The 27,920-nt window shown below is 35.5% G+C and overlaps 2 protein-coding genes across 9 annotated transcripts in view; one reads left to right on the top strand and one right to left on the bottom strand.

Moving 5' to 3' along the window:
* The window catches only part of ed (echinoid), a 660,012-nt gene that overhangs the window by 408,542 nt on the left and 223,550 nt on the right, over positions 1-27,920 (bottom strand). The gene's annotated exons all lie outside the window — the stretch shown is intronic.
* LOC137242632 (C-type lectin 37Db-like) lies at positions 26,435-27,792 on the top strand. Its single transcript, XM_067769902.1, has 4 exons — positions 26,435-26,567; positions 26,640-26,698; positions 26,771-26,879; positions 27,191-27,792. Exons 1-4 carry the CDS (start codon positions 26,477-26,479, stop codon positions 27,514-27,516), a joined length of 585 nt encoding a protein of 194 aa, XP_067626003.1. The 5' UTR covers positions 26,435-26,476; the 3' UTR covers positions 27,517-27,792.

Genomic DNA, 27,920 nt, shown 5'->3' with positions numbered 1-27,920 from the left:
TATTTTATTCCGCTACACTACTACACTCGCACATACTCTTTATGTTTTACATAAATCAGCATGACGATAATGATTCTGATGCTGATGATTGTAAGGATAAATACAATTGTGAATATAATTTCCGCCAAAGAAGTTTTCAGAATAAATTTTTTTGTAATGCGAATGAAAACTTTTTGATAATATTTAAATTATTTTGGACTTTTTTTCGCGCGCAAAATAAACTGAGCTGAGATTAAAAGTAACTGTACAACTATTTGGCGCCAGTGGAAGTCAAAAAAATATATATATATAAAAAATAATTCAACAAAAACTGTATTGTAAAATTTTGGTAAACTCTCTATCATTTTCTATACCCCAAGTGGGTCACAAAAACAACGGTGAGCAATGGCATAAAGCAAATTTTGTACTAAATTTGTAGACATTGTGTGGAAGCAGAAGAATTCATGCAAAAAACGCTAATCTTTGTTTACTGAATTATAGCGCTACAGGCGAAACTTTTATATGTATGCAGTTGGAATGCAAAGAAACCAACAAAAAAAAAATAAATGGTTGCAAGCGTAATACAAAGTAAAATGAATAATTACAAATATGTTAAATAAGTCTGTGAAATTAAGTTAGAATAAAAGTAATTGAGGGGCGGAAAGCAGTGGTTAAATATGCGGGAAAGCAACAGAAATAGATGAAAGGACAATCGTTGAGTAACGGCTTGAAAGAATGTAGATATGTGAATCTTAGTGAGAATTTCAGTTTTTTGAGCTGAAACTGAGTGAAATGTTTTGAGGGATTCAGCACAAGTGCATAATCTGAAGAATTCAGATGACGGTGAAACCGTAACAGTAACAGTAAATATAACAGTTACAGTAACAGAACAGTTAGCAGTAACAGTAGCAATATCAGTAACAGTAGCAGAACAGTTAGTGGTAACAGTAACGTTAACAGTAACCGTAACAATAACAGTAACTAAACAGTTAGCAGTAACAGTAACTGAACAGTTAGCAGTAACAGTAGCAATAACAGTAACAGTATCAGTAACAGTAACAGTAAAAGTAACAGTAAAAGTAATAGTAGCAGTAACAGTAAAAGTAATAGTAGCAGTAACTGTAACAGTAACATTAACAGTAAAAGTAGCAGCCACAGCAATAGTAGCAGAAAGAGTAACAGTAACATTAACAGTAGCAGTAACAGTAACCATATTAGTAAAAGTAAAAATATTAGTAACAGTAACAGCAACATTAACAGTAACAGTAACAGCAACAATATTAGTAAAAATAACAATACAAGTAACAGAACCAGTACCAGTAACAGTAAAAGCAACAGCAACGGTAACAATATTAGTAAAAGTAACAATACTAGTAACAGTAAAAGCAACAGCAACAGTAACAATATTAGTAAAAGTAACAATACTAGTAACAGTACCAGTAACAGTAAAAGCAATAGTAACAGTAATAGTAACCGAAACTATTACTGCGATCTTTAACGTAGCCCCAAATGGTTCTGTCCCATAAGGGAGTTTATAAAGTAACCATATCTACAAGCATAAATATACTAGTAACAGCCAGCGTTATCGTATCCGAAACTATAAACTTAAAAGTAACAATAAACGTCGGCGAAACCGTAAACTGGTTTACCAAGTTTTCTTAATCCGTACCATTCAAAAAAATTTAAATTGAAGACCATAAATAAAAAAAAATGTATCTGTTAAACTTTATTATTAATTTTGGTACTGTTTTTGTACTCGCAGGTGTATGTGTAAATTACACCTACAACTTTACCAACCTAGCCCATTTAATACTAGCAGAGGAGGTGATAGTCGTTCTTCTGAAAATTTACTTGCCTAAATTTAAAAATCGTACTCTACTCTTCATCTCTTCCTATAAATTTTTCTAACTCTATCTATTTTTCTCATTTTCTTTTGATAACACCATTCTCTTCATCGTGTGATGCTTTTTCTCTTCCCTTAGATCTTTTTTTAATTTCTTTATCGCCCTTATCCTCTAGATCCTCCTCTGCCTTTTCAACTACTCTTTCGCCATATTCTCGCATGCTAAATAAACAGGATTCGCCACAGGTAGATGAGGTTGACAATTGTCTTGGATGAGCTAAAAACTGCGAAGGCAGCCCTCGGCATTTTATTTCTCTCCAAGCCCTGTTCTCTTCCTGTCTCTCTCCTTGTACTATTCCTATTCCCACTCTAATTCTTATTCCTATTCTTATTTCTACTCCTGTACCTATTCCTATCCCATTCCCTTCGCTATGCTTAATTCTATTCCTATTCTTTATCCTATTCATATGCTATTCTTATTCGTATCCCTATTCTATTCCTATTCCTATTTCTATTGCAATTCTTATTCGTATTTCTATTCTTGTTCATATACCTACTCCTTTTCCTATTACTCTTTCTATTTCTCTTCTTGTTCCGTTTCCTAATGCTATTCTTATTCGTATTCCTATTCTTATTCGTATTCCTATTACTTCACCTATTTCTATACCTATTCCTGTTTCTATTCCTTTTCCTGTTCCTATTTGGTCTTTATTGACCGGCCAGTTCAACTTAACCTAACTTGTTCCTATCTCTTTTACTCTAGTTTTCAGCTTTAACTATACCCAAACTTTCTTTTCACAAAAAAAAAAAAATAACAAATTAGAAGCTATCAAACGTAGGTCAACCCTTTGTAGAAGCCTATGCTTGACAAAAGGGCATGAAACCACAAAACTTAGCAGTTTAACCGCAATACATTTAGCGCAACCTTTTTTGCCTGCAGTTTAGAGCTCGGCCCGCCTAACTTATTAAACCCTTTGTTTATGTCCAAGAGGGCAAAGGGTTACGCGAAAACTTTCATTTATACACAAAATGATGCCCTCTGATATTTTGGCAACTAACCCGCACACCCACGCAGACATCTTCTTACTGCGAAAAAAACATTAACTTTCTTGCCAAAAAGTTTGGAATTTCCTTGTGTTTAGATTATTATTTGTACAACTGTGTTCAAGTCTTAAGCAAACTGCCACTGTGCGATCAGCTAGGATACAAAACTTGACTACCGGACTCGCTGTCTGATTGCCTTGATGCTAAATCGTACAACTAGGCAATGAGCTTTGTGTGGTCGTTGACTTGTTGTCGGTGCGTTTATGTGTTGAGCCGGTCAGCTGTTTGCAAACAAAAAAAAAAAAACAAAACACTGAAAGTGAAAACAAACCAAAAACAAAATCGAAAATATGAAAAAAAAAAAATAAGGTTACCTAACATTCTAATGGTCATTGGTGTTAAATACTTTTTCACACCACTGTGGCTCCTTCGGCCGTTTGGGTACGCAGAGGTTAAAAACTTTTTATTTTTTCATTATTATAATGCTGTTTTTTGTTTCTTTTTCTTTTTTATTTAAAGGATGAGGATTGGTTTTTGGCACACTTTAAAAAGTTGCTTTTACACATTAAAGGTCAGCTGAGTTAGTTATCGTACTGAAGTCACCGGAGCGCCATAAAAGTTTCTTTATAGGGTTGCGCATATCACATTCACACTTTGCTAATATTTTTGTGTTTGCTAAAGTATTTTATATAAATAAATGTTTAAGCTGAAAGCAAATACAAACGAAAAGTTTATGAAATAAGTAGCTAATCAGCGTTGAGCAGATTTCGCAACTAACTTTCACTTCAAAAGCTGCCCTATCGATAGTTGGGCGAATGTAAGAGGAGGTGGCTTCGCATGAGGTAAGTGCTTAAGTTGCAGACCCTGCAGCCATCATGCTTCAATAATTGATGGTGGGGAATTCACGTTAGCCAGTGGACTATTCTTTGAAGATACTCTCTGTTCATTATAGTAAACATTCAGTCTCTCCCGGACAGAGCAGGTATTTGGAAAGACGTTAGCGGAAAAAAGCCATGCAAGTGCCGTCATGCTCCTTGGCAACCACGTAAAAGACCTCGTTTTTTCTTTTTTTGGGAAATATCATTATAACAAACAACAACATGGGCTTTGAAATCCAGCGAAGAATCACTCTTGTCGAAAAAGTAAAGTTCTCTCTCGGCAAACAAAAATTATGTTCTTGTAGTATCCGCTATCAGATATCAGGCGCGTTCGAGAGAAGAGTTGTTGGAAATATTTACGGACCTCTACGAGTTGGCAATGGCGAATACCAAATAAGATCTAATAATGAGCTGTACGAGCTTTACGCAGACATCGACATAGTCCAAGGAATAAAAGCGCAGCGGCTATGTTGGCTAGGCCATGTTATGCGAATTTAGTTTTCCCCCTTAGAAAATTCAGACGAAAAGCAAAGCCGCCATGATACAGCAATGAGCTGAGTCTTCTTAGAAGACAGGTTGTTGTTGGATCCACAAACGAAAACTCCAGAAGAAAAAGATAACCTTCTGGAAAAATTTCTGTATAGGCATCGAGTGCTCCAGAGAAACAGGGCCGTTAAGGAATGTACTAGCTAGGGGATACAGTCCAGGGACTAATAAAAAAAGAAAAAGGGTAGTGACCACGTAATAGTGAAGAGTCCCTCGACGCGCTTCTCGGCGTTCACTTCCTATATGGATATTACGCAGAAGAGCTAGCAGACCGCACTTACATTGCGATCAAGAACGGGTCGTGCCGGGCTTGGTATTTTATAGCAAGATCAAATGGGAGGCAAAGGCTTTTTCAATCGACGAGCCCAGATGGTATATTCTTGTCAATGCTACAAATCTCGAGCCGTGCTCCTGTTTAATGACTTTAAATAATGTTTAGATGGAATTGAGAAAGCGGATGGGCTAGCTTAAAAGTGCTTATACTTCGAAGTTTATATCGTAGAAGTCTCAATCAGATTGGACAAGATTAAAAAGCCTTGAGTTGCACACGATCGACCAAGCAAGAATGCCGTGGAACTATGGGTGGGGGTGCAAATTACAGAAGATTATGTGGAGCTCTTACAACCTTAGACTAACAAAGTTTTTTTTATCATTGAAAAGAGGAGACTATATGCCCATGACGGGTATTCAGATTGCGCACTGCCCTCCGTGGCCACATGCTTTCAAATAAGACCTTGCTACTGATAGCATATGTGAGTTGAAGGAAGAAACTTTTGAGCGCGGTTTGTGCTCGTATCCTGCAGGCTAAAACTTTAGATATTACGAGTGCCACTGTTATCAGAAATAGGAGCAAGAAGTAACATACTATCTAATATGACACAGGTCCTGGTTTCTAAAAGGGTTTTTTCAGTTTCGTTGTTGAACAAACTTCTGTTAACACTATGGACTCGTTCTGTCCATGTGAGACCTATATTGATCGGCTAGTTCAGGCTAAGTCATATATGAGAAATATTCCTGAAACAGGCAATGTCAAGATAACGAATCATGCGGCTTTTTCGATGATTCCTCTTTGGAGTTCTTTATATCTCACGAAGCCTATTCCATGAACAAACGTGTAACCTTCCCGCGTGCAATCCTATAAGACAGAGTTCTCTTAATGCTTTTTTAATATTGCTTAATATCATTTGTGCGTCACTTAGGAAATTCGATATGACGCACAACTGTTTAATTGCCACTTTAAATTAACAATTGTTTCACAGACGCACAATTGTTTTACATAAAACTTTTAATTGGCTGCTTTGCGAATAAAAAAATATTAATTGTGTATCGAGTGACCCTTTCGGATGGAGCATAACAAATATAATACAATTTGCATAAAGCTTTCTGTTCCTCAATACTGCGTAGAATAACGATGTACGAAAGAGGTGACTATTTTTAGTATACCCTGCTGAAAAAATTAGAACACCAAACTGGTGCGAATCGGATGCAGAGTAAGAGAGTATGTAGCTACACTTGTATCAACAGCGCTGAAGTCTGAGCAAATGTATTAACATACATAAATTGATTTATGAAAGGTTGTGAATCTTTCGGAATCACTTATGGATGATGAGTCCGTTAAGAACCCATTCATAAATTGACATTACGTAGGACATCGCAATTTCAAAAGCATCAATAGAAAGCACTGCAAGGGGACAGAATTAGAACTAAGAACCGAGAAAATGGAAAAGCGTAAAAGGGCGAGGGTATAGCCAAAGAGGCGGACGTGCTGGAGGCTGACAAATAGCTCAATGACGCTGCGAGTCTTACAAATAGTCATAAGACGCTATGAGCAGGGGAGATCGGACCTCCAGAATCTGAAATCCGAGACAAAAATACATTTCCTAAGCTCAATGGCGCTTCATATATTACATAAATACCTCCAACACAGTGAGTGTCGAGCGAACTTTTCGTGACTCTTGAGGAGGGTTCATTTTATGTGACGTTGAAAGCGGAGCTTTGTTTCTTATTTGGAGGAAAGGTTTCTGTACTAATCGCGTGCGCGTATTCAGCGTTTATATGGTTCAAGATGGGCATATCAACTGCTCTGTCGTCTCACATGTTTATAAGTTGAACCCCGTCAGTAACAGATGATGTAGGAATTGCGAGTTGTAAGATGAAATGGTTAAGCACGTTCTGTGTTCGAATCCGCGGGATCAGGGCTGCAGCTACTAGGGGCGGCAGAGTTACCAGACCTCGATACAGCAATTAAGCTAGGACCCAGAAAAAGTCTAGTATTTGTCAAGAGGACGGAGTTCTAATTGGCATTTTTCCGTTTGATCTTCAAACAAATTCTGGTTACACTTTGAACGCATTCAGTCTATGAGGGATCTTTATTGACCGGCCAGTTCAAACTAACTTAGAGACGGTCTTAATGCGCTAACTCTGCGCTAATTCGAACATTGTGTGATTCGGTGCAGAGCATCCAAATCCAAATATGACCTTAAACACATTCATTTGCATTCAAAATAGAATATTATACTAATTTAACAGCAAGGCGAATCTATACAAGGTGGAATTTGAACCAATTCGCCGTGCAGAAGGATGTCAAGTCAAAAGAAAATTAGCATTGATTGCGATTAACTCACATATTGTGGTGCAAGAAGTTGTATGGAAAATAATTAAGAACAAGCAATCAGCAGTTGGGACAACAACACCTGGTACTGGATTCGCCTTGGATAACACCACTTGGTACTGAATTCGCCGTGATTAAATATATAAAAAATAATGGAAAATTAAAACGCAAAATCAATAATATAAAATTATACTTTTTATGCCAGACCCAGTTCTACACATGGTATAAATATTACAAGGTAAAACCGGTGAGAGCCGAAATGACGTTTAAAAAAATTTTAAAATTCTCACTGCTCTCACATTTAAATGTTTATACTCAGTTGAGCAGAGCTCACAGAGTATATTAACTTTGATTGGATAACGGTTGGTTGTACAGGTATAAAGGAATCGAGATAGATATAGACTTCCATATATCAAAATCATCAGTACCTAAAAAAAATTTGATTGAGCCATGTCCGTCCGTCCGTCCGTCTGTCCGTTAACACGATAACTTGAGTAAACTTTGAGGTATCTTGACGAAATTTGGTAAGTAGGTTCCTTGGCACTCATCTCAGATCGCTATTTAAAATGAACGATATCGGACTATAACCACGCCCACTTTTTCGATATCGAAAATTTCGAAAAATCGAAAAAGTGCGATAATTCATTACCAAAGACGGATAAAGCGATAAAACTTGGTAGGTGGGTTGAACTTATGACGCGGAATAGAAAATAAGTAAAATTTTGGACAATGGGCGTGGCACCGCCTATTTTTAAAAGAAGGTAATTTGGAAGTTTTGCAAGCTGTAATTTGGCAGTCGTTGAAGATATCATGATGAAATTTGGCAGGAACGTTACTTGTATTACTATATGTATGCTTTATAAAAATTAGCAAAATCGGAGAACGACCACGCCCACTTAAAAAAAATTTTTTTAAAGTGAAATTTTTACAAAAAACTTAATATCTTTACAGTATATAAGTAAATTATGTCAACATTCAACTCCAGTAATGATATGGTGCAACAAAATACAAAAACAAAAGAAAATTTCAAAATGGGCGTGGCTCCGCCCTTTTTAATTTGATTTGTCTAGGATACATTTAATGCCATAAGTCGAACAAATATTTACCAATCCTTGTGAAATTTGGTAGACGCTTAGATTCTAGGACGATAACTGTTTTCTCTGAAAAAGGGCGAAATCGGTTGAAGCCACGCCCAGTTTTTATACACAGTAGATCGTCTGTCCTTCCGCTCGGCCGTTAACACGATAACTTGAGCAAAAATCGATATATCTTTACTAAACTCAGTTCACATAATTATCTGAACACACTTTGTATTGGTATAAAAAATCGCCGAAATCCGACTATGACCACGCCCACTTTTTTGATTTCGAAAATTACGAAAAATTAAAAAAATGCCATAATTCTATACCAAATACGACAAAGGGATGAAACATGGTAATTTCATTGGTTTATTGACGCAAAATATAACTTTAGAAAAAGACTTAGTAAAATGGGTGTGACACCTACCATTATTAAGTAGAAGAAAATGAAAAAGTTCTGCAGGGCGAAATCGAAAGCCCTTGGAATCATGGCAGGAATACTGTTCGTGGTATTACATATATAAATAAATTAGCGGTACCCGACAGATGATGTTGTGGGTCCACCTGGTCCACATTTTGGTCGAAATCTCGAAAACGCTTTCACATATACAACTACCACCACTCCCTTTTAAAATTGTTATTAATACCTTTAATTTAACACCCATATTGTACAAACACATTATAGAGTCACCACTGGTCCACCTTTATGGCGATATATCGAAAAGCCGTCCACCTATAGAACTAAGGCCCACTCCCTTTTAAAATACTCATTATCACCTTTCGTTTGATACTCATAATGTACAAACGCATTCTAGAATCAACCCTGGTCCACCTTTATAACGATATCCCGAAAAGGCGTCCACCTATAGAACTAAGGCCCACTCCCTTTTAAAATACTCATTAACACCTTTCGTTTGATACCCATATTGTATAAACGCATTCAAGATTCATCCCTGGTCCACCTTTATGTTGATATCTCGAAAAGGCGTCCACCTATAAAACTAAGGCCCACTCCCTTTTAAAATACTCATTAACGCTTTTCATTTGATACCCATATCGTACAAACAAATTCTAGAGTCACCCCTGGTCCACATTTATGGCGATATCTCGAAAAGGCCTCCACCTATAAAACTAAGGCCCACTCCCTTTTAAAATACTCATTAACACCTTTCGTTTGATACCCATATTGTATAAACGCATTCAAGATTCATCCCTGGTCCACCTTTATGTTGATATCTCGAAAAGGCGTCCACCTATAAAACTAAGGCCCACTCCCTTTTAAAATACTCATTAACACCTTTCATTTGATACCCATATCGTACAAACAAATTCTAGAGTCACCCCTGGTCCACCTTTATATCGATATTTCGAAAAGGCGTCCACCCATAGAACTAAGGCTCTCTCCCTTTTAAAATACTCATTAACACCTTTCGTTTGATACCCATATTGTATAAACGCATTCAAGATTCATCCCTGGTCCACCTTTATGTTGATATCTCGAAAAGGCGTCCACCTATAAAACTAAGGCCCACTCCCTTTTAAAATACTCATTAACACCTTTCATTTGATACCCATATCGTACAAACAAATTCTAGAGTCACCCCTGATCCACATTTATGGCGATATCTCGAAAAGGCCTCCACCTATAAAACTAAGGCCCACTCCCTTTTAAAATACTCATTAACACCTTTCATTTGATGCCCATATCGTACAAACAATTTCTAGAGTCACCCCTGGTCCACCTTTATGGCAATATCTCGTACCTATAAAACTAAGGCCCACTCCCTTTTAAAATACTCATTAACACCTTTCATTTGATACCCATATCGTACAAACAACACATTCCAGGGTTACCCTAGGTTCATTTTCCTACATGGTGATTTTCCCTTATATTGTCTCCATAGCTCTCAACTGAGTATGTAATGTTCGGTTACACCCGAACTTAGCTTTCCTTACTTGTTTTATTTTGGTTTTGTTTTCATAACAGAAATATAACAAACTGTAGTATATTCGGAAATTCTATACGACAGCATGACAATCTTAATACACCTCCAATATCAGGAGGGGTATCAAAAGATGCGTTTTGGATCCAGAATCACGAATCCGGAGGTAAAAAATGTTGGGTATGTCAAGAGATATTTGCAAAAGAAATTTTGAAAATTTTCATGTGGTTGTTGTAATTTTGATGATTTTGTGGTACCCACAAAAAAATTGTGAACATAAGTGTTTTGCGTGGATATAATTTTGGTCTCCAAATCGGTTCTGGACCCACCCAAGGTAATTTTTTATAAGCGCGGTCACAGGCCGCCAATGCAGAAAGGTGTTCTGCGCAAAAATACTATGGATACCACCTTCGGTTTCGGAGCACTCCGGGGTCATTTTTCGGTTTTTCGTTAATATCGTTTGAACGAACTAAAATTTTTATTTTGGATTATTGTTGTTGAACGCGTATTACCAGTGTCATGCTGTCGTATAGAATTACCATTTGCGTTCTAACATTAATATTATGATATTTTATCCAAAACCGAATTTTCTATTGGTGGAAATAACTTTTTTGGTGGGAAAGAAATCTCAACGGTCAACCGCATTCGAGAATTTTCAATTCAGAATTGTGTTGTGGTTTCCCGCAAAAAGAAGCATCAGGCCACGATCCTCTTCTGAGGAATTTTCTTCAACAAATTGTTGTGCCAAGGTGTACGTAAGAGATGCATACCTACTAATAATAACAATTTGATGTGACATATATCCGAGGAGATTAAAGTCTAGCTTTCCATCCAATTTGAAGGCTAAGTATCGTGTATTCATTCTTCTACGAACTGGCTCACCTAAATACATGTGAAGGGAAGACTTGTGGGGGAAGACTTTAATCTCTCTTGGTACCCCCTGTTGGCGTCAGCTATCGTGAAACAGGATTAACTGGAGTGACTTGTTACGCAACGAGTGAAAAAATGCCATACCAACAATTTTTTGTGTGCTTTCTTTGGCTTGGCATTTCAAAAAAGTTTAAGAGAGTGATTTTAAATTTTTTTTTTTTTAAATCAAAAAAACCATCATGGAGAGTAAATGCTTTTACCTGGTAATATTTATCCCATGGTTCTACAGGGTTGCTTATTAAACGTTTTTTTTTTTTTCTTTGCAGCCTGCCTTGCCTTTCCTGTGTAGACTGTAGATTGTTGTTACCCACTGGCGCACGGAGAAGTTTGTTTGATTTCCATTTCATGCCAACTTTTTCTGCGTGCCTCTTCTACGCAAATTTTCCAACATTAGATATTTACTAGCATTCACTCTTCAATCGTTGTCTCTCATAAATTTTTTGCGCTATACCAAGCAATAGTGGCTATTTAGCAAACAAGAAACCATTCGCCTAAATAAGGTAGCTAATATGCGGCATAACTTTTCCTCTGTATTTAGTGCGTTATTTGCTTTGCTCTCCAAACTTGGCTTACTCACTGGTCCTTTTCGTTTACACTAGGCAAACACTTTGCTTAGTTTACCACCTCCATCGGCCCTATGGCTTCTCTAATAAAATGCGTCCTATCCTTTTTTGTTTTTGTTAAAACTTTTATTTGTAACTACTCTTGCGTAGCTTACCCAGCAAAAAATCGTGCAATTGATAATCAAATACAGTGATTTCCTTTATCAAAATTGGGGCATTATTTATCGCATCTAGTAATTTTTGGGCACAGCTGCGATTAGTCAGTTTAAGTTTTAAGGAACAGCTACGAAATGAGTAAAATCAAAAGTAATAAAATCGGTAAAAAGTTATTTTACGCGTAGGAAGAGGTCACTACCTGAATGCAAACATAGAAGACTTGTTTGACAGTGCGTGCAGGATACGAAGAGGGTCTGCCCGATAATACATGTAAGGGTACAACGAGGACGCATTGCACTCTTAACGGTATAAAGGAGAGTCGAAAAAAGATCTGTCCGATAGTACCTCTAATTGGTCTTTCCGTTGAACCCTCTCAAACAAAAGTGATCACTAGAGCCCATAAAAAGAGACCAAAACTGGCTATAGTCGCATATGCCTTTGCGACTCATCCCGGGCTCATCCTAGACTAATCATATTTTTTGCTGGGAAGCGGTGGTTTTGCTTCTTCTTTATTCATTGTAAACATTTATGTGTGAGGGGAAGTTCAAGTGTTTAGGCAGGAACCCTTTTTTGTTTCCTAAATAGTTTTTCGAATATTATAATGAAAATAATAGAAATCATGATGGAAGTTGTTTGACGATTTAAGAAAGAAAATCGAAATGAGCACATATTCAAATAATTTTGAGCTTATGCGATGGAGCTATACAGCAGAGATCTGCTTTGAGCACTAATAAAATTAGTGCACTAAGTCATGAGCCAAAAAATTGTGTCTAAATGTGTACTTAGTCAGGTACAGAAAAATACTATGAGTGATTATCACATACAATAGAAAATACATAAGAGTGCCCCACAACACATAAGTCCCATACATATATGACATTGTTGCGTATAAACTGAAATCATAGTCGCTTTAACTCAGCAGCAATATGGTTTTGTGTGTAATACACTGTATACTTCGTTTATTATTGGTTTTTCTTTAGCGCTGTATTCAGTTTAGTTTCGTGTACATCGTTGTGTTGCTAGCGTCAGAAGACTGATATGACTATATTCATTTTATTGCACTGTTAGTCTTACTTATTCCAATTAGTGTTTTCGTATAAAACAGTTGGCTTTCTTGCTCAATAAGACAATTGAGTACTGAAATGCTTCGTTGCTTACGAGCGGTTATTCATTTCAATTTTATTCAACAATTATATTAATGATATAAATTCTGTTTTGAAATTCAGCTCCATAAAACTTTTCGCTGATGATGCTCTAATTTCTATAAATGGCAAAAATGAAAATGATATAAGAATCAAGTTACAAAGTGACTTAAATGCACTTTATATCTGGCTGTGTACAAACAGACTTAAAATTAATATAGAAAAAACTAAATACATGCTTATTTCAAGAAAAAACATTGCTAATTTTGAAACTATTACTATAAATAATATTTAAATAGAAAAAGTAAATACGATTAAACATTTGCGTGTTCAGATTGATTGCAAATTAAAATTTGATGCCCATGTTGACTATTCAGTAAGTAAAATAGCAAAAAAATTATGGTTTATTCAAAGAACTTGTAAAAACTTAAGTAATTATTACAAAGTAAAGGTTTATAGATCCATAGTTGAGCCTTATTTTATTTAGTGCTCAACAATATTTTTTATTATGAAAGATTCGCAAATTGATAAGTTGCAAAAAATTCAAAATAAAGCAATGCGCTTTATTTTAAGCAAACGTTATGATACTCCTATAAAAGACATGCTTCTAAGTTTAAATTGGATGAGCGTTAAACAACAAATATTCTTTAACACAATGAAATTTATTTATAATATAAAGCACGGCATTTTGCCAGAGTATCTCAGAAAAGGTATTACATTTAATTACGAGGTCCATGATATAAATAAAAGGCAGAGAAATAATTTTAAATTGCCAAATTATAAAACAGAATCGGAACAAAATAGTCTTTTTTACAAAGGGTTGAAATACTTCAACGAAATACCTGAATATATAAAAAATTGTGATAGAAACTTATTTAGCAGCCGGTTATATGACTACACCAAATCTAGGCCGATTAAATGATATAGTCGTTGAGATTTAAATGCATTAGTGATACATGTGTCATAACTAAAATTTTTTCTTTAATTTAAAAATTTAGATTAAGTACACATGCTAATTAATGCAATCATATTTTTATGTTTTGAACTAGGCTCTTAGATTCGTAATAAATAAATAAATATAAATGTGTGTTAGTGGATATAAGTGCTTGATATTCTTTGTTTGTATACGCACTAATACTCATTTTTTGGTTAGTCCACTAATAACCTTAAAAGAAGAATAATTGCAGCTCACTGGTATACAGCTTTTTCATTTCAATCGAAAGCCATTTCCTTTCCAGTATGGCTGGATGTATTTCTTAACTAAGAAGGAAGTTGTTTCTGAACAATCTCACATATGTGCGCAACACAATTTAATATGTTGTCGAAATGGTTCCAAATATCGATACAAAAAAAATTTGGATATATCTTGGTCTTATACCAAAAGCAAGTCTGATTAACTTCAATTGACTCTCGATTAGAAGGGTTTTGATCCTAATGTAGCGAAGAACGCTAGTCATGTCTCCTTAGCTGATGCGAATACGGAGACAAGGTCTACTTCCACTCGATGATTCTACTTCATCATCCTCAACAGGATGGAGTTTCCAGTGCCCTGTCAAAACCCCAATGACCATTGATAGATTCGCCTTAAAGAACCCAATCATTTCGGGATACCTTCGACCAGAAAGATCTCGCCACACTGCAAGAGGTGATGTTCGCCTAACAATTGCTGAGTTGACTTGAGGTCCATCTTAGCAGGAGCAGACAACTGGTGATCAGGGTAATACCGATATCTCTACAGCCATCTTCATTCGGCAGAACTCATGGCCTGTGGAGCCACTTGGCTATCAACGTAGATGTTTAATTCCCTAATCGTAATAGCACTTTATAGCATTTAATCCACCACATACTTAACCGAGACGAATTGCGCCTGGAAGATGCTGAATTGATCAACCAATTTAAACTTGCGGCTTACATTCAGCTCTTGGCAAAATACTGCCCCACCAAACTATCCGGCCAACTTCGACCCGTCGGCGAACAAGCCAATTGGTAACCTGTCCCAGACGAGCCTTCTTCCCCATTCCTCTTTCGGTGGAATCACTGGGGTGAAGGTTGCACAGGGAGCAGTTATCGGCAAACAATATCTCGTTCTGTCAGGGATAAAGTAGATCCTGGAAAGTAGGCTAGAGTGCCGGAATTCATAAAGCACATAGTTTCTTTCTTGATAACCGGCAGGTGTTTGGACTCTATATATCGGGGAAATACCTTCAATTACACCGGCTGTCTAAATGAGCTTACTAGGGGTATCATATTCTAAATAATATTTCAATTGGCTCATTGGTCGCCTGGCCCAGTAATTAAGACGTTATAATTGTAATAAAAAGAAATTTACAGAGTTCAGCAAGAGTCTAATCTTTACTACAACAAGAGCCACAAAAAGCAAATATAATTGCTGATTTTATGTACAGGTCCCTTTTTCGCTCTTATTTGGAATCCAAATCTATAAATAGAGTTTTGCTTGCAAAGATGGGGATGCGTACATATTTAAATAATTTGTTAAAAATTAACGATTGTGAGCACACAAAGAAATCTACTTGTACTATGGCACTATTGTGAATATTTGATTAGAACTAACACTGCCTTATCGGCAGTTGCTAACATTCGCCAGATGGCAGCGCAAGCGCATGTAAGTTTATAGATGTTTGATTGATAGAACATCTGATTTCTGTTGATATTTGATATGAGACTTTTATATTTCTTGCGCAAGACGCGCATGGGTTCCGGGTCGTATTTCCATATTGCTCTAAATGACAAACCTAACTACTCTAGAGCAGTGTAGAAGTTTCAGGCAAGGAAACCCCATTTAAAACTCGTTTTGATATGAAAGTCACCAGATATCTTCGGATTTGCTTTTCTAGCGACTCATTTATGGTAATTAGCAAAAAAAAAAAAAAAAACAACATGTTCAGCGTAGTTTGCAGAAACGCCCCAGTTGTTTCTACATCATTACCTCTTTAGACGCAGCTGTACTAAATATTCATTTCCTCTCAATTACAACACTTCCTTGAAAGCCAAAAAAAGACGACGTTGTAAATATTTCATAACCATTTTGTTGAGGTTTTTTCGCTGCCACAAAAATTTTTGCAATTAGGCACAAAATTGTTGTACACCTTCGAGGCTTACAAGCAATTTCTGCTCTACTAATTTTTTCATTCGCTCCTTTCTTTTATAGGCATTCTTGTGCTCTTTTTATGCTCACAATTGCTTGCTGTTGATTATTGTTCTTTCACTTGAGTGGCGGCCAAAAGTGTTTAGCGTCAGTGGGCGTGAGTTTAGCACTTTTGGCATTTTATCGAAAAGATACAACTGAGCCCCCACGTTATTATTGTTTCTTCAATTTTTATATAGATTCTTGCTGTTGTTGCTTTCTTTGTGCTACGCTAGTCTTCTTGTGTTGTATTTCCATGCAACAATTCGCTTGCTAAGTTTCCATTTTCTTTTTCAAATTTTGTTTACTTTGTTTTGTTTTGATATGCTCCTGTTTTTTACAACGTATTTGCTTATCTTCACTTGTAGTTGTTTTTCTGTACCTTTGTTGTGGTATGGTTTCTTGTTTCAAGTCCTTAGTTATTCTGCTAATCATTCTGGCACACTTTTTTTGCATTTCTATCGCGAATGTGTTGCAAATGTCTTTGTGAAAAAGTTCCTTTGCCTGTTATCTAGCTCTGCAGGGTTGCCAGATCAAAGTAATGTGTGTATTTCTGCGTACATCTTTGTTTACACAATGTCGTGCCTTTGTGCCTAAGCTATTTCTTTGACTAAGAACAGCGCAATGAGTAGGTTTTTAACAACGATTTCAAGCAAGAGCATAATTGTTTTTTTTTTTTTTTTGGAATACTACTGTGACGAATATTAGCAACACTAAGGGATGCTATCATCTCTAAGCCGATACTAAGCAGTCACTTGTATGTACATAAACAAATCAATCATTATGCCTACACATATACACATGCATATATCTGACATACTCACAAAAGTATGCAATCATCAGCGAAGTATTACTCACATATACACGCGCATATGGCTATGCAAGAGGTTATAAACGTGCATCTGTAGTTTATAGCTGGTAACCAAGTAGTAAATTCTAGAAGAACAAACGCCTAGAAGTATGCGAACGAGACAGCAGAGAGTATAAAAGGAGCGAAAGCTGAGTAAGCAGCAATCAGTTTGATTTAAGCACGCTATTGGTTGTGAAGTTAAGTGTTATTGTCAAGTACTTTCAAAGTAGTCTAATAAAGACTATTTTTGCATTATTGAATATTGGAGTTATTTATTCAACACTTTAGCGATTCGAACGTTTGCAGAAGATTTGGAATAAGCGGAATTTCACTAAATTCGTTACACAACTTTTTAAGGTGTATCTAATACCTTTTACATTGATTTCTTTAGCCATGATTTGTAAAACATCATTCCGATTTAGAGTAAAAAAAATTAATTGTTTCCCAATTTAATAAATTTGAAATTAATAAACGATTTCCTCATCATATCAGGCAGCATAAGAAAACACTTTAGCCGAAGTACTCCCCAACTAGCGTTTAATCACCGTTGCTAACTTTGTTACTATGAACTTTATTACTAGAAACTTCCCAATATCGGGCTACCTCGAGAAGTATTGATGGTCTTACCACAGTAAGGTACGCTTCTGTGTCGGACGACTTTTTACCCTTATTTAACACCTGACCACTGCACCCGCCTTGTCAGGCAGGTGGTCGTACGACAAAGATGAAGGACCCAAGATCTTATTTTTATATATGTAAGAAGAATGGGAGAGGGAGGACAAAGGCGCAAGCCAATAAAGACAACAATGCAAACAAGTAAGGAAGGCTAAGTTCGAGTGTGTAACCGAACCTTGCATACTGAGCTGCCAACGGTGCTACGCTCACTGTCCAAAATTTTACTAAATTTTTATTCTGCCTCATAAGGTCAACCCAAGTTTCATCGCGTTATCCGTTTTTGGTAATGAATTATCGCACTTTTTCGGTTTTTCGAAATTTCCAATATCGAAAAAGTGGGCGTGGTTATAGTCCGATTTTGTTCATTTTAAATAGCGATCTGAGATGAGTGCCCAGGAACTTATATACCAAATTTCATTAAAAGACCTAAAAATTTACTCAAGTTATCGTGTTTACGGACAGACGGACGGCCATGAATTTCTTTTTTCGCCCAGATCATTTTGATATATAGAAGTATATATCTATCTCGATTAGTTTATGACGTTACGGTGTACCGTTATGCGAAAAAAATTAATATGCTCTGTGAGCTCTGCTCAGCTGAGTATAAAAACGTTGCGTCGAACACGGGGAGCGAAAGCAGTGGAGAGTCAACGAGTTCCGTGATGGAAAAACATACAAATGTAAAGGGAGAAGTAGAGTGGAGAATTTTGCTGAGCAGAGGGAGTAAGAGAGCTCTCTCACAGTACCATACAGCACTAAGAAATGTCCAATGCTTGGGAGCAGTGGTCGACCGAACAGAACTAGAAAGCGAGCGCTTGGAGGGAGCCCGCGAGGCGGTTAAAGTAGGTCGATGGCAGTTCAAGAGAAACTCATGACACTGCAACCGGTACAAGGACAAAGAAGCTTCGAACAACAGAATAAAGAGGAAACGTTCAGCAGAAGGTGAAAGCCTGCCTTCAATAGGCAGAAAAGCACAAGCTCAACACATGTGATTCTGTAGGACAGATGGGCCCCAATAGCGAGGTTGAACTACGTCGAAAGCTTCAAGTCAAAAAGAGGACTTAAAAAGTGGCGATGGGCCAACCACGGTTGTGGAAGTGGAAAGTAAACCAAAGGGAGATAAGGCTAAGACTCCGGGTTTCTCGAAGGTGCCAAAGGGAGGTAGCACTAAGATTGATATCTATAGAAAAGAAACTTACTAGTCTAATGCTCAAGATTATGTGGGAAGAACCAAGTAAGCCCATTCCACCGCTAGATTAAGTGGGTTGTACAATGGTATGAAGATGATAACGTGCGGCATGCGAGCTAGCGGATACAATAAAGGACAAAGTACTGTTATTTATTCCTGAATTTAGTTTGGCAGGATGTTTGAGGTGATAAAATATATTGATTGTTGATTTCAGCGACCTTTCTCAAGGTGACCTTGAGCCGGCTAAATAAATGAATATTTTAGGTGATAAAATATTATTTAGGAACATGCAAATGTTTATAATCCTTTAATACTCTGCAAGAGGTTTTGTGGGATTCATTAGAATCCAGCATTTAATTGTGAATATTCATTATCTAAATTTCAGAGGACGAGTAGTTAATTTTTTTATAATTTTATTGTTTGTTACTTTAGTGTATTGTATATTATTTTATTTTATCTGTTCTTTTAGAAGAATGGAAACGCTTAGCCCCTGTTACAATGTGAAATACATTTTTTTGGCGGCAGGCATTTGTAGCTCTGTGGGAGAAGCTTCCTCAATTTTCTATGAAGACACCCGATTTGGTATAATCAACTTAAACTTAATTTCTTTAGAATATTTCACTAACCAGTTGAGAATTGCAAGCACACTTTATAGGGAATGAAACAAACGAAAACAAAAAAAAAAGGTTCACAGCTCAAATCATTCAAGCATACATATATTGCGATAATAGGAACCACTTTGTTTAAGTGACTTAAACTATGAACATTTTTCGTTCGTTTGTTTCATTAGCCATTGAATGTGCTTGTAATTCTCAACTGGTTAGTGAAATATTCTAAAGACATATTTTAAATTTTTTATCCCAAAGCGGGGTTTTTCAAAGCAAAACTAGGTGGCTCAACCCGCAGCCAATACCTTGTAGCCCCCAGTGTTCGCCCCCAATGAATAAATACAAGGTGTAACAGGTGCATAGCGACCTCCCTCTCTAAAAATAACAACATAACATACAGTCCACAAAAATAACAAATAACATAATTATATAATAACAAAAAAACTATTCGCCCGTCGAATCACCAAAGCTTAGACATTGTCCTTCGAGCCAGATAACTGGCTCGTATGGAAATTTCACTAGACGACTAAGCCGTCTAGGCGGGTGAGTATGTTTAAGTGACTTAAACTATGCACATTTTCCGTTCGTTTGTTTCATTAGCCATTGAGTGTGCTTGTAATTCTCAACTGGTTAGTGAAATATTCTAAAGACATAGTTTAAATTTTTTATCCCAAAGCGGGGTTTTTCAAAGCAAAACAAGGTGGCTCAACCCGCAGCCAATACCTTGGAGCCCCCAGTGCTCGCCCCCAATGAATAAATACAAGGTGTAGCAGGTGCATAGCGGCCTCCCTCTCTAAAAATAATAACATAACATACAGTCCACAAAAATAACAAATAACATAATAATAATTGTTATTTTTATTTTTATTTTTATAACGTAATAATATAATAACAAAAAACTATTCGCCTGTCGAATCACCAAAGCTTAGACACACTTCTTTATGGGCGGGAGGATAGGGTAGTGTGTCTTGTAGTGTTGGGCCGTCATAAATAAATCCTTCAGCGTTTGAATTTTGAACAGAACTGTGCGTTATATTTTATATCAGTAGAACTCTAAGAATAACCCCAGTGTATCGCTGAACGCGCTGCTCCTGGACCTCTAGTCCTTTACTGCGTCTAGCAGACAATCGTGTCAGTTGGATATGTGGTGTGCGAGATGACGGAGTTTCTCAAATCGAGAGGTTGCAAATGTATAACACATTGAAAAAATTTTTCTTGAAGCCTGGTCAAACTTTACTTGGAAACACAAACACTGGAACAAAGCGTTATTTAATCAATTTAAGAAACATGGTATCTTATGTCTACATATTTATTGAATGACTTCATATACCAGTCTTCCATATACAGCAGAGAACAGAAATAGCAGTGGCAATTTTTATCTAATTTGGTTAATTAAATTATTTTTAAATTTTTTTCGAGACTAAGAAAAGACTGCTATGAATTTTGTAACTGGAGCTATATAAACAAATCTCAAATTTAAAAAAAAAAAATTTTAATTCAAAATAAATTAAAATTCAAAAAAATTTTACGAAAAGTTCGTACTTTTATTCAGAGTTCTTTGAATTTTTTTGCTATGCATTTATGTAGCACAATATATTATAGTCTATCAAATTACAAGTAATAGGTCTCTCAAAATTTGCATTGATTTTTGACAATTTTTTTTCTCCGAAGGGTGATTTAGACTTTCTTTCATGAAAAAAATTAAGTTATTCGCCCTTGGTATGGAAGAAAATATGAAACAAAATTCGCGGAAAAAATTGTGAAAAATTAATACAAATTTTGATTCTTATAACTTGCACTTTTTTTGACTAAAACTGATTGGGCCACAAAACTGCGTACTCGAAAAAACTTATTATTCTTAACAAAAAAGGCCGGAGTTTCCAGAATTCTCTCTCTCTCGAATCTTTCGAAAATTTTTGAGTTTGTCTTGCACGTAATAAATAAGGAGAATTTAACTAATGAAATTTAATAAAAATTGCTACTTCTATTTTCGTGTCTGCTGCTGTAAATAGAAATAAATAAAGCTATATGTTTTTTAATCAAATTTACATGTGTGCACATAATATCCTAATTTCCATCTGACATTTGAAATTGTTTACAGATTTCATTTCGTTTGACTGTTGTCCTGATAAATGTCTATGAATATATATATTTACATATGTAGGTAAACACTTTTAAGCAAATATACATAAGTATATCTTTTCGGTTTATCTCACCACCTTTAAATAATATTTTTCCACAGCTGCAATAAATCGCATGATGGATTTGCATGTAAATCAATTTTGGCACTTTAAATGCTTATGTATAAACATATACATATATACAACAAACATACATTAGTAACATAGATGCGCACTTTGCATTGCCAAAAATATTACTGAAATAAAACTTTAATATAATTCCAATTAAAGTACGTACAATCAATGTTTGCATTTCGTACTCCAAAGTAACAGTAGCAACGCACTGCTACTGCTCCGTCTGTAAACATGAACAGAGCAGAGCACGAGCATAAAAAAATTATAACAATTTTAAGTTTCTGCAGAGAGCTACGTCGTGTTTTATTTGCGTAGCAAATAGCAAAACAAAAGCACCGAACAATATTCTATTTGTAGAGTATAGGAAATGCAATCACTTGTTTATGCTACGGCTCTGCTCTATACTCATGTGCAGAGACAGAGCAATACCAAGAAAAACAAGACGGGACTCTCTTCGGCTGTGCCGAAGACTTCATGACTTTCATGAATGGGGCTGAACAATAATCTTATCCCGTTCGTAATCTCCAAATAATCGGATGTATAAGATAAGAAATATATAAATGTACATACCTAAACGATTTTTAAGATAAATATAAAATAAAAAATGGCAAAAAACGCCCTTATCTGAACGATCGGTTGTATGTGATATATATTATATATAGCTCCGATCGAAATGATTTTTACAGGAAACCTTCTATGATATATTAGAATATAAATCACCAAGTTACACGTTTTTATATTGGAAACTAAGAGAGAAATGGCCAAAAATCTTTCTATCTGAACGATCGGTTGTATGGGATATATACTATATATAGCTCCGATCAAACTGATTTTTCAGAAAATCTTCTATGGTATATTAAAATATATATCACCGAGTTTCACGTTTATACTTTTTAAATTGCGGCAGGAATGACCAAAATCGTCTTATCTGAACGATCGGTTGTATGGGAGATATATGTTATAGTGGTCCGATCATACCCGATCTGACAAATGTCTAATATAATACAAAAATACATCCTTGTGCCAAACTTTATTGAGATATCTCAAAATTTGAGGGACTAGTTTGCGTTCAAATAGACAGACGGACGGACGGATGGACAGACGGACATGGCTATATCAACTCAGTTCGTCGCCCTGATCAATTCGGTATACTTAATGGTGAGTCTATCTTCTATATTTCTCAACGTTACAAACATCCGACCAAAGTTAATATACCATTTCATGATCATGAAAGGTATAAAAATTCCAAAGTAGCAGAGCATTTTCAATCACTGCGTAAAACTTAATTTAAGCTCATTTGAGGAACTGATACTACAATAATTAAACAATTTAAGCTTTTTTGTTAATAAATTTACTATTTTATATTCGATTCAGTTTATGAAAAGTGCCCATCTATGTTGCATATATATATTTTTTGAAATTAACAAACTTAGATTTTCATTTGTATGCAAAATTTATTGCTTTTATTTGTGTTCGCAAACTCCAGCTCAGTTGAAAAAAATAATTTAGATAACGAGCCAAATTTTTGAAATTATGTAAATAAAAAGAAGGAAGTTTCGTTTTTAGATAATCATGTTAGGTTACCAAAAAATAATAAAAAAAAGTCAATGAGTACAAATTAGAAGAACAATTTATGAAAAATCAACAAATAACAGAATAACGTAAATTTCAAAAAACTGGGTTAGTTTGTGTGTGCAAAAGGATGCGGAAAAAAGTTTGAGCATAGAATGGGTGAGATGTTTACAGCTTCAACACATGCAAAAACTGATGCCCTGCTTGCTTTACAAAATTTCAGTCGCTGCGCTCATATTCTATTGAGGGCATCTCAAACAAATATAGAGTTGAGGTTAGGTTGCAATTCTCAAAAACATCGAATCATTCATATCTAAGTAAGAAAGTATAAAGTGTAGCGTGGAAGCTATGTACGTACAAAATTTCATTCAAATATAATAAACCGTCAAGGTACCAATGTATGTATGTACATAGGTAAACATAAGAGTAGTTAAAGTGGCGATACTTCTTTTATACCCAACTGAAAAATATTTCTGCTGAAATGCTAGGAAATATCTTATATTGGTATGATTGAACTGGCCGCACATTAGGACCTCACATAGACTGAATGCGTTCATATTGGCAATTTTTTATTTATATCTCAAAAAGGAAGCAATCTTGTAAAAACATTCTAAACAGCAAAATTTAAGTAGGAGAACCAAATTAGAGACACCAAATTTCATATAAATGTGTCCGTCTTCTTTAAAAATAGTATAAATATAAAAAGAAAGAGACATTTGAGATTAGGTGGCAACCTACATATCGCAGACCAATAAGGAGTTAACTCAAGAATCTAATAATTCGAAATCATGAGTAGGCTTCTTAATTCAATATCTATCGATGTGTAAACTCGATTTACTAATACCTTCACTTATCAGCGAGAAAACATTTTGTAAAAAATTTTTTTACAAAAAACCTTATTCCAAATTTGTCAAATCATTTCAGAGCTATTTGCGTATGTTTAAAAGAAAAAATATATTGAGATTGGGTGGCAACGCTATGCGGCAGCTACACTAAAGAGGCAATTACCCACCGCCGTGTGCCGTACGTACGGACGTTTGTCGTACCACATTTGACCGAACCCTCAAGCCCGTAGGAATTAATGTGTGCGTCTGTGTACATGTACATAACATATTTGTGTGTGTATTGTTTACAGATAAGCACTGTTGCCATTGACCATTTTGCATGCATGCTTATGGAAACATCAACTTTTTCCAATTTAATTTTTGATGTTGTAAAAGGCTGGAATTAATATTAAATAGATATAAATAGATCACATATTAATAATCTGCACTTTTACATAATTATTTCGAATTATTTTCACAATTTTTCAACCTTTAATTAGGTGTTTTCGCATAAAACTGCAAACGGTCAAAAATTAGCTCACAAAAGTTTACTAGGCAACTCTGTCTAGTGAGAGAGCGATCAGCTGACAAGTTCTTACGGAAAAAATCAAAACTCTTTTGATTTCTACGTTCCGGGCTACGTACGTACGGGCGTTGCACGTCGGTAAGTTTTCGTTTACACTGCACACTCATAATATAGGTCGTGTCAGCTGGCACGTTTTTGGTACGTACGTTCGTGGGTAACTGCCTCATAAGACGTAAAAGAGCTTTCGTTCGAAAGACATGTCAACCAGGTAAGGAAGTCTTAGTTCGGTTGGAACCGAACATTACATACCCAGCTGTGCACTTAAAACGCTGAAGTAGGAGTGGTATTCAAGCGATTTTGCTCATTTTCAAAGGCAAAAAGTTGTAGTTATGAAAAAATATTTATCGAAATTTCGTTCGAATTGTGAGATTTTTGTTCAGGTTACGGCATTAAAAGTATTTTGGAAAGAATAACAAAAACGTAGCGGGTCACGCCCACTTTCTAAATTTGTTTAAATTTCTTCTTAGGTCAACCATATCACTACTAAAGTAGAATATCAGTAACATGTAGTTATATACCATAGAGTTGTTGCAAACTGATTTTGATTATTTTTACTTAGTCTATATATTTTGGCAAAGATAGTGTCTCTGCCACACCTCAATGTAACATCTTTTATGGCTTTTGATTTACGGCTTGTTAAACTTCTAAATTTTCTTCTTCTAAATGTGGGTGGTGGCACGCCCATATCTCAAAAAAATTTTTTTTTATATTTTGCGCCATAAAACCAATACACCTACCGAATTACGCTAGTTTAGCGGTATTCGTTTTTGAATTATATCAATTTTCCCATTTTTCAAATTTTTCGATATCGAAAAAGTGGGCATGGTTATCGTCCGATTTCGCTCTTTTTTAATACCAATCTATTCTGGGTCCATATAAGCCCGTATACCGAATTTGCTCAATATTTGCTGAAGTTATCGTGTTAATGGACGGACAGACCGACGGACGAACGGACGGGCATGGCTTAATCACATTATTCAATACTGATGAATTTGATATATGGAAGTCTATATCTATCTAGATTTTTTTATATCTGTACAAACAACCGTTATCCAATCAAAGTTATAGTGCCCTGTGTATAACTACAGCTGGGTATAAAAATTCAAATTGGTGGCGGCCTAGCAAAGACATTATCAGTGATAATAAAATAAAACTAAAATTGGCGCGATCTACCACCGAGGAGATTTAGGCCGAGCTTCTCTTCTAATTGCGTGCTCCTTTTTTAAGTTTACCTACAAATTGGCGAAACGGGCCTACATAGGTAAACAAAAAATTATAATATTGATATACCAAATTTTACAGGAATCGGTTTGAGAAGTTTCCGAATGTCATTTTCAAAGTCGTTACACCAACTAATTACTTCATACTTCATATTGTGTATTTACTCACATTTCAATGCATGTTGTGATCACTTAGCGTGATGTTCTACCGAAACCAATTTGGTTGTTGTTGTGAGCCAGCTGGAGCCAAAGTGAATGAATGTCACATGCGCGCACTAACGCAAATGAAAATTTCAAGTTAGTTTGAATTACAAAACATGTGCTATTCTACCGAAATCGATTTGGTTGTTATTGGAAGCCAGCCGGAGATCTTGCTGGGAGCTATACGGAGCCAAAAAAACCCATTGCGTGGGCACCGTTATTTATAATATGAACTACAACAAAAAAACAGATTAATTTCTTGAATGATTTAGACAATGTATCAGATTTTTAATATCTTTCAAGCCTTTTCTCCTGGGAGTTGATCTGTCTCGATCTGTTGACAAACAAAGCCCACCAAAAAGGCGTCTTTCAGTTCATTCAGATATTTTCTGTGTTAATACCTAACGTTTTGCATAGTTCGTTGGAAGACCCCGCATACCATATTAAGGGTTAAGATGCGCAGTTTTTTTTATTGCAACCATGAAATTTAGATTTTTGTAAATAATTTCAATTCGCTGCAGGTTATTAATTAAGGCAGTAAATCAAGATTTTTATGATAAATGCACAAGAATGAAATACATTTTATTTCCAAAAACAGATTCAGATAGCAAACGCCTTTCAAGAATTAAGGTTGATCATGGCGAAATGGTTTATTTTAAACATTGTTCTTTATTGCCAAATTTTACAAGGCATCTGCGCGCAGGAGGATCCATACCCTGCAGATGAAAGTATGTACAACAAATAAATAAAAGACCGAATATCTCAAACTTTAAACTTTATAATAATTTAAATTCTCACAGACGGCAATTTCAATATCGCAACCGATGACTATCAATTCCTAGTAGGACATGACTCAACGGTATAAAAATATCTAAAAAAAACTTTAAAATTGATTTTTTTCAAGTTATTATATTTTTTTATGTGTAAACAGCTCAATTGGCAACAAGCTATAGAAACTTGCCAACAATTAGGCGGTGCATTGGTTACATTTGATTCTCAAAAAAAATTGATTCAATTGCATGAGTTTTTATTATTCAAAAGTAAGTAGCCATATCACACACTTAGATCAAAACGAAGTTAACTCAAAAATATATATTTTTGAATCAATAAGTACCGCAGGACTTAACAACTCAATATCTATAGATCAATATACTCGATGTACAAATACCCCCACTTATGAGAGAGAAAAGTATATAAAAAAATAAAATTACATTGACGCTTATGGAAGAGACAGTCAGTTTTTTAACGTTTTCTGAACTTTGAAATTTTTTTGAGTTGATCGCTGTTTTGATCTTTGTGTGTGATGTTATATAAAGAATGCATTCCAATTCATACTTGAATGTTCTTTTAGATTTCATTCAAACCAAATTAAATGAAGTAAATCCACCATATATTTATTGGTCATCTGGCAATGACTTAGAGGAACCTCGTACATTTGCATGGGAATCTAGCGGCGAAGAATTTAAGTATACCCATTGGCTTCACCAATTACCTGAACCTATTGCCGGTGGTGGTTGTGTGCAATTCGGTGACAAAGCATTTGGACGTTGGTCGATTCGTGACTGCAATGATGAGTTGTATTATATATGTGATATGCCTAAAGAGAATTCCAAAAAGAGTTCAGAAGAGAGTTCCAAAGAGAGTTCCAATGAATTAGCGGAAGAAGATTCAGATTGAAAACGACATAATTGAAATAAAATTAAAACGTCTTCCAACTTTAATTTGTATGATAAAGGCGCATTATGGGCATTTAAAATAATTTTATTTTAAATAATGCTATAATATAATCTAAAAAAGTTACTTTTATCACCAAAAAAGATGACTGTATACAAAAACGATTGGGATGGGTACCTAGAAATTTGTCATATAGTTACATCACACACCTTCCTCGGCCCATTGTTACTATTCTTTTGAACTAGTATTTGGAAAAACAGTGTTCTTACTGAAAAACAGAGTTCTTACTGAAAAATGTAGTTAACCCAGAATATAATTAACAGGCTTATGATAAAATAATAAAAAAAAAAGATAGTACAGCAAAGACTTAAAATATAATTGAAAGAAGCTAAGGTAAAACAAAAATT

The sequence above is a fragment of the Eurosta solidaginis genome, chromosome 2 (assembly GCF_040869045.1).
Source record: "Eurosta solidaginis isolate ZX-2024a chromosome 2, ASM4086904v1, whole genome shotgun sequence".
NCBI lineage: Eukaryota > Metazoa > Arthropoda > Insecta > Diptera > Tephritidae > Eurosta > Eurosta solidaginis.
The sequence above is the reverse complement of the archived record's forward strand: the minus strand, read 5'-3'. Positions and strand labels throughout refer to the sequence as shown.

Excerpts from the sequence above, each read along its gene's own strand:
- LOC137242632 (XM_067769902.1), top strand. The coding sequence starts at position 26,477 with ATGGCGAAATGGTTTATTTTAAACATTGTTCTTTATTGCCAAATTTTA. Across the intron at positions 26,568-26,639 it reads TCCATACCCTGCAGATGAAA|ACGGCAATTTCAATATCGCA; the intron begins GTATGTACAACA and ends AAATTCTCACAG. Across the intron at positions 26,880-27,190 it reads TGAGTTTTTATTATTCAAAA|ATTTCATTCAAACCAAATTA; the intron begins GTAAGTAGCCAT and ends ATGTTCTTTTAG.